General features: G+C 50.2%; 1 protein-coding gene across 1 annotated transcript in view; it reads left to right on the top strand.

The window, feature by feature from the left end:
• FKBP15 (FKBP prolyl isomerase family member 15) overlaps nt 1-7,098 on the top strand; it is a 57,139-nt gene extending 50,041 nt beyond the window's left edge. Inside the window, exons 23-28 of the mRNA XM_025888148.2 lie at nt 179-331; nt 1,299-1,421; nt 2,000-2,107; nt 2,381-3,069; nt 4,118-4,214; nt 6,467-7,098. Coding sequence (XP_025743933.2) covers nt 179-331; nt 1,299-1,421; nt 2,000-2,107; nt 2,381-3,069; nt 4,118-4,214; nt 6,467-6,544 — 1,248 coding nt within the window. The 3' untranslated portion in view covers nt 6,545-7,098. The remainder of the gene's footprint in view (nt 1-178; nt 332-1,298; nt 1,422-1,999; nt 2,108-2,380; nt 3,070-4,117; nt 4,215-6,466) is intronic.
• The last annotated feature ends 781 nt before the right edge of the window (nt 7,099-7,879 follow it).

The raw sequence follows: 7,879 nt of genomic DNA on the forward strand, positions 1-7,879 counted from the left end.
ATCTACGTATCTATATTAAAAAAGTACATTTACTTTCAAAGTAATCAAGATCTTTCAAATAGTTGTGTCCCTATTAAATCTAGGCTGTTAGCTTATTCTTTTTGCCTTAGGAAAGATGGGCTTCCCTAGATGCGACTGTGCCCTCTGCCCTCATATGGTGATCGTGTTCTCTTGGCAGCTGTCTCTGGTGCAGGCTGAGCTGCAGACCCAGTGGGAAGCAAAGTGTGAGCAGCTGCTGGCCTCTGCCAGGGGTGAGCACCAACAGCAGTACCAGGAGGTTTGTGTGCAGAGAGATGCCAACCAGCAGAAGCTGCTCCACCTTCAGGAAAAGGTAGGCGTTTCCCCAGGCGAGACAGCTTAGGCGGCCCAGTTAATTTGAGGCAAATGGGTTGGGTCTTGTAAATCCTTCTGAACCTAAAAGGTGTTAATAGCTTGAAAGCCAAAACACACTTGTTCAGCTCTCCAATTTATCGGTAATCTTTCACATACTGATTTCGGGAAGACAGGTCTGTGACCTAGAAAAGGAAAAAGCGACACTAGTGTTCCGGAACGTATTTAATTCCGTTATTTGATCATTTATGAAGCAAATATTTATTGAGTGCCGGTGATAGTCCAGATACTGTGTTAGGGAAAGGACTGCCCTTAAGCATCTCACAATCCAGAAAGGGAGCAGGAGAGAAACAAAGATAAGCATGAAGTGTCGTGAGACCCGAAAGAGGAAGTGCCTGAGGGAGCAGAGCCAAGAAGGACCAGTAGTGTTGATGAGGTGAAGTGAGGTGCCCAAGGCAGCAGAATGCCCCGGGCAGAGGCATGGAGGTGGGGTGGGGCCTGCATCTGGTGGGTCACTGGCATGAAAGTGACAGAGATGGAAGATGGTTTAGGGTTATGGTATGACAGCCCCCCTATCTGGAGGTGATTTTCTTTCCTTACAGTATCTAGTTAAAAATCTTTGACTCAGAGATGTTGAAGGCAGTCTTACAGGTGCTTCTAATGGCCGGTTTTCATATGTCTGTGTCATTGGACTTATATTCCCCCCTTTTTCCATCATGCTCTTGAACGTGATAAGGAATAAGGCAAGTGACCTTGGTGGGGAAGAGGAGGTGAAGTTGAGACTGAGGGATGAGGAAAAAGAATGCCCTGAGTCGGCAGGCCTGGGGTGTGTGGGGGCTTATGGACACCAGCAGACCTACTTGAGGTTAACACTGGATGCTTAGGATGGTTCTCGACCTCCCGGTGTCCTGACTTTCACCTGGCAGTCCAGGCTCCCAAGGCCACAGCCCCAGTCTGTTGTTTTGCAGTGTCTAGCCCTCCAGGCCCAAGTCACGGCCCTGACAGAGCAAAATGAACAGCACGCCAAGGACCTGGAGACCAAGCCCCACGTGTCTGGAGTTGCGGCTGCTGCCGCTGACCCCTCAGAAAAGGTGAGTGGGCATTTCGAAGACACATCCCAGGTCATATCAAGGGATTGAATGTGCCTATCAGGCCTTCGGGAAGAATGTGGCCAATTTGTTGTGTTGGCAGCTTTTCTTCTGACTTTAGTGATACACCACTTGACTGGCTTCAGTAAAAATGAACTCTTTGGAGCCTATCACTTTGGTGAGAAACCCCAGAGGGCCCTGTCCTGGGGTTTTGACAGATAAGGGAAATGTCTCTAAATCAGCACAATGAGGAGCCTGCCCAGCATCTGCTAGCACCAGTCCTCAGAGCCCGCGGCAGCTCGCATGGTGGCCTCAGCACGAGGAGGCATCGATAAACATGGGCCGCAGCTTGCCAGTCATTGATAACCCTTCCAAAGAATGCTGTTCCTTATTTAATTTTGCCCTCTCCACAGTGACAGCCTTCGGCCTCTCAGTTCAGGACCAGCTGTGGCGCGTACTACGGTACCCAGAGGGCTTCCTTTCAGCCCTCCCAACCCCTCTCTGGCATTTACCTGCATCACTTAAATCACTTGATTTTGGCAGCATAGATTTTGTTTTGCTCTCCTCGCGTCTTCACGCAGGTCAAGAAGATCATGAACCAGGTGTTCCAGTCATTGCGGGGAGAGTTCGAGCTGGAGGAATCTTATGGCGGCAGGGCCGTTCTGGGGACCATCATGAACACCATCAAGGTAGGGCCGGCCGGTGACTTTTGCACTGAAGTGGGAATCTTGTGGCTTAAGGGCCTTTTGAGGGATCATAAATCTAAAAGGTATTCAAGACTGTTCCTCAAGAATCAGGAAAAGTGGCATGATTTTTATCTGGAAAGATGAGGGCAGCCTCGGGCTAGAGGAAGAAGCTGGCATTCGACCTGCACGAGCAGCTGTGCTGTCAGGGAGCAAAGAAGTAGGAGTGTCTGCTGTTTTCCTGTCAGTGAGCATCTCCTCCTCTTGGCTTTTGAACAGATGGTGACTCTTCAGCTGTTAAATCAGCCCGAGCAAGACAAGGGACAGAGCAGCAATGAAGAAGAGGAGGAGGAAGAGGAGGAAGAGAAGCCCCAGACACCCTCCTGGGAGCGCTCGGTCTCGGCCAGTTCTGGGCCGCCCCCAGCGCCCCTGAGTAGGGAGTCGCAGCAGTCCCCCCTGGTGTCAGCGGAGCAGGCAGTCCAGGAGGCTGTCCCCCTGCCCCCTCAGGCCCTCTCTGCTCCCCAGGATGAGGTACAGGGAAGGGAAGGGGAGCCCGCAGAAGCAGAGGCGCGCTCAGAGATAAAAGGTGATTCTCTCGCACCCGAACTGGCTTGTGTCCCCTCCCGGCGACCTCTGGGGCCCCCAACTTCAATTCCCCCTGAGCCTCCGGGCCCTGTGCTTGTGGACTCTGAGTGCGAGGAGACGCTTGCTGCTAGCCCATTGGAAAATGCCTACGTCGGGGAGCCAGAAGGCTCCACAAGACTATCCCTGACTTCACATTCCATGAAAGAGGACCCACTAGCCTTGGGGCCTGAAAGTCTAGGAGAAGAGCCTCAGCCTCCAGAGCTCAAGAAAGATGAGAATGTCCCTAACTCCACTGCTCCCTTTAAGGAGCTAGAAAACACAGAGGCAAGTTCACTAACTGTCGGAGCAGCAAGTGGGTCCAGCCACTCTTCTCAGCATGCCAGGTACGTCTTCCTGAGCAGTTTCCAGGACAAGGCAGCTGTATGTGGAGGTTGTGGCTGGTGTTTCCAGGGCTGGTAACTCATCCTCAGAGAAGGACTGTCTGATTCACTTACTCACTCATGTATTTGTTCAATAATGCCTACTATGTAAGAGGCTCTGTGGTCAGCACTGCAGTAGGTGGTAGGCAAGGCAGATTTGGTTCTTGAGTTAAGGAGCTTGCAGTCTAGGGGGGAAGACAAACAAATATTTATGTATTATAAAAGTATGCTTTAAAAAAGTGCTTAAAAAAAGAAATTCTCTATTCATATAATAGAAAATAAAGGGGGAGTTACTCTACTTTAAAGATAGAATGGTTAGGGAAGGATTCTTAGAAGGCAATGTTTAAACTGGTACCTAAAGGATGGAAAGGAGCCTTCAATGCCAAGATTGGGAGGAAGAGATTGTAGAAAGCAGGCACAGCACATGCAAAGGCCCTGTGGTAGGAGAGGACATGAAAGTCAAGGAACTAAGCAGGGCACAGTAAGTAGGAGAATGGTGTTAATCTGAGATTGGAGAATGAAGTAGGGACAAGGCACGTGAGATTTTGTGTCACTCTTAGAAGTTTGGATTTTAGCTACCGTGAAAAGCTGTTAAAGGGATTTAAGCAAAAAAGTGACATGGCCTGATGTATTAGTTTATGAAGATCATTCTGGCTGTAGGTCATGGAGGGAGTCGAGTGCTAGAGGCCAGTTTAGAGGCGGGAGGAATCCCTGGGCGATTAGCACAGCTGTTGGATTCTTTCTCCAGAGCTTGTGGGCCCTGTGGCCTAGAACAGGAACAGAAATAACACCATTTTCTTTTTTTTTTTTTTTTTAAGATTTTATTTATTTATTTGACAGAAAGAGAGGACAGAAGTAGGCTCCCCGCTGAGCAGGGAGCCCAATGCGGGGCTCAATCCCAGGACCCTGGGACCATGACCTGAGCCGAAGGCAGCCGCTAAACCGACTGAGCCACCCAGGCGCCCCAACAACACCATTTTCTATGACTTGATTTTCTTGATTTTTCCTTCAGTCTCTCAGGGGATGAAGAAGATGAACTATTTAAAGGGGCAACTCTGAAAGTTTCAAGGCCCAAAGCACAGCCTGAGGAGGAGGATGAAGATGAGGTGGTAAGGAAATCCCAGGCACTGCCCAGTCCTCACACCACCTCCCAGGGGCCCTTCCCCACTGGCTCTGAGAAGAGGAGTGGAGTCTGTGGGTGGCCCACGCCCTGGGCTCCGTGTGCAGCGCCCTGTGGGAGCAGGCGTAGGGCCGGGAGGGGGCAGCTCTGTAAGCACAGTGGGGATGGGCAGATACCGCTTCATTCCTGAAAAAGGATCACGATCTGTGTCCATGCAGGAATGATTTCTACTTTCAGTGAAGGAAGTTGGACTGCTTAGTCCTGCACTAGAATGCTAAGGCCTCAGGTTCCCTCAGATCTGGTCAGAGATTATGTCTCTTTTATAATCAGAAGGGACTTTGAAGTTCCTGTCTTGTGTCCTTATTCATAGACAAACTGAGGCTCAGAAGGATGATTTACCTACAGCCACAGAGGGAGCTAGTGGCAGAGCTAGGACCGAAACCCCAGGCTTCTTCTAAGACTACCTGTTTCTGGGCCTTTCCGCGTCCTCAGCCTGCTTTCCAAGCTACTGCCTTGTTTTGTCCTCACGACACCCCGTACCGATAGCATGACCCCGCTCTCCAAAGCTCCAAAGTGACGGCCGGAGGGCGGCTTGCTCACAGAGCCTGGATCAGAGCCCCGATCCTCGCGTCTGTTGTCCCCACGTGCGGAGTTAGGCTGTCCCTAGGACATCTGACTGCTCTGACGGGAATGTCACCAGAGTGAAATGTGGGTGGAGAACACAGATCAGCTTCAAGCTCAGCCTGTCCCAAGGACAGAACTGTGAGGTGATTGGGGGCACATTTTTCTGCCCTCATGTGTCAGCCAGAGTGGGTTTTGCTTTTGCCAAAACCTTGGGGAAATGGCTGTGGCCGAGCGAGAAGCCGGCTTGCGTGTACCGACGCCCTCGCCTCCTGCCTGCGCTCCTCTGCGGGGAGGGGCACCATCTCCTCCCGTTGGCCTTTCTGCCCAAGAAGTAAGTTTTCATTCAGGAGTTCTGAATATGAATTCTGCGCTTAGAAATAAAAACAAAAAGCCAGTCGAGTATCCCAGGTGGCTGCCCTAAATATAGTTGGAATGTTCAGTTAGCAGTATATTATTGGTATTAATATGAATACTACCAAGTTAATTTCTGTTTCTGGGATACTCTGAAAACTTCACAGACATTCTCATTTAACACTCTTATTAACCCAGTGAAGATTTTATCCTATTTTATAGAAAAGAGGACTGAGGCTCAGCAAGATTAAGTAATACGCTCAAGGTTATAATGCTAGTGAATGCAGAGCCAGAACTGTAGCTGGAATAAAACAGAAGCACTGAGCCACCTTTTAATTCACTACTGTCAGAGTTTAAAGATCATTTAGTTGAGGCCCAGAGAGAGATACAAGGTCCGTACCAGGGACCCCTGACCGCATCATGCTGCCTTCTGTTTGGCCAGACCCTGGGCCAGAGTAGCTCAGAACGGGAAACTCCGTGTGTGCCTTTCTCCAGCGTCAATCCCTGCTACCCCTGTGGGACCTGTTCCCACCAATCTAGAAGAAAAAGGCCAGGAGCTCAAGTCATGAAAAGTGGGGGAGGGTTTCCTCCGTGGCCTGTTCATCTCCCTTTTCCTACTACCTGGGTGGAGGGAGCGAGGGAAGGGCCAGTGAGCTCAGAGGTGTTGGGGGCTGTGGCCCTGTGCTCCTGGGCTTTCATCATCTCTTGGATTCGCCACTGGCTAATGTGGCCAAGCCTCTGAACTCAGCCCTTTTACATGGTGCGGGCACGTCCAGAACCAGACAGGCCACCATAGGCCACAACGTTTCTTCAGATGGAGCTGTATTCTTCCCAACCTCCCTTCTTGCATCTTCTCTCTCCCCTCAGGGCTGCTCTGCTTCTCTCTTTCTTCCTCCCACTTGCATCTCTCCCCCATCGACCCTTCTTTTCCCACACGAAATGTGTAAGTCACTGCATGAGAAGAAACCTGTCAAATCAATACATGTGTTTCACAAATAAATGACAAAATTAGCCAGTGTTGGTCTTCTTGTCTGTGTGTTGGAAGATTGCCTCCCTTCTCTGCTTGTTTCAGCTTTATCTGGAAGCCCAGCAAACTTATCTGGAAGCTGGCCGCAGGCTTAGTCCTTTCAGTAAAACCCTAACCAACACCCTCCTTCCCAACCTGGAGCCGGGGAACAGGTGTCGGTTCGCTACACCTCACACAGGCGGGAGGGCTGTCTAGTGCAGGGCCAGGTGAGGACTGACTGCTCTTTCCTGTTTTGTCAGAGCATGAAGGGACGGCCGCCCCCAGCACCCCTTTTTGGAGATGATGATGATGATGATGACATTGACTGGCTGGGATGAAGACCCAGGAAACTGGTGCGAAGGTTTTCTCTACCGACCCTTCCCTAAGCATGATTTTGCACAGCCAGCCCTGTGTCTAGACAAGCCGCAGGGTGAGGTGAAGGTGAGCATTCTGAGGACAGCAGTGCGCATACCTGAGTTAGCCAACTTCTGAGCGCCCCGCCCAGCTGGTCCGAGAGGAGTGTGAGCCTGTCTTCACAATGTTGGGGTCCCGCCTCAGAGTTCCCTTGGGAGGAAGGGCTGGTGGGTTGCCTGCAGCCAGTCACCTACAAGAATCCTGCCCTCTTCCAAGCTTTTTATTCTCTTCACTAACTCAGACTGATCTGCCTCCCGATGCTCAATTGTGCACCAGCAACGGGACCTGTCGTCTCGGGGGAGGTCTTCCCGGTGGAACCTAGGGTGGACTACACAGTCCAAACCCTGGTTCAGTTAACAGCCTTGCCTGCAGTCCTGGGACATGTATCTTTTCTCTGCCTTAAATCTGATACAAGAGGTCAATGAATATTTGAAATTAACAAAACTAAAATAAATGTCTGCAATGAAACCTGTCTCAAGCTTTTGGGGAGAAATGGAATTTGGCTCTAAGGGTGGCTGTGCTCCTCTCTGGGACTCTCAGGGTAGGAGTTGGAACAGACCAGGGTTGGTTCACATGCACGAAAGCACTGTGATATACTCCCTTTGCACCTAACCCTGGAACTCAGGCTTTCAAGAAAGTCACCACTCTGCTGTCCCAGCTCATCCTAGCCACATCCTAGCTTGGGGCACATGGTTATCTGAGAACTGGTCATACTGTCCGCTTGCTCTGGCACATTTGGTCCTACACCCTAGGAAGCCCTGCATAGAAGGTGGGAGGGTCCCTATCTTGCATTGTTGGGCATCGTGGCACCTGACTGATTCTTCACTTTGAGAGCAGCTTCCATTCCCTCTGGACTCGGGGCCAGGACGAATGCAGAGAAGAGTAGTGAGAAAATATCTGTGGTCATTTTATTTATTTCAGGATTTTCCAAAGACCATGCAACCAGTCTTGAAAAAGAATAATTTTAATAAAAGTGTTCTCTGGTTTAAAATGTTTATAAGAGCGGGTCCTGAATTCCGGTGGCCTGACCCCATCCTTTGTGAAGACAGATCCTTTGTGAGCCTGTGTGCCGTAAATAGGGCTGGGAGGCAGTAAGAGCCACTGTTTACTAAACTTTGTTGTTGAGCACTTTACACAGACTGTCTCATCTCCAGCAGCCCTTTGCATAAGACACTTAACCCATTTTATAGAGAGACCAAGGCTTAGAGAGTTAAATTAACTTGCCCAAGATTACACAGCTAGGAAGCAGGAGAACGAGA

This window comes from Callorhinus ursinus, unplaced genomic scaffold, assembly GCF_003265705.2.
Source record: "Callorhinus ursinus isolate GAN/ISIS: 27379988/994484 unplaced genomic scaffold, GSC_fseal_2.0 scaffold24, whole genome shotgun sequence".
Classification (NCBI taxonomy): Eukaryota; Metazoa; Chordata; class Mammalia; order Carnivora; family Otariidae; genus Callorhinus; species Callorhinus ursinus.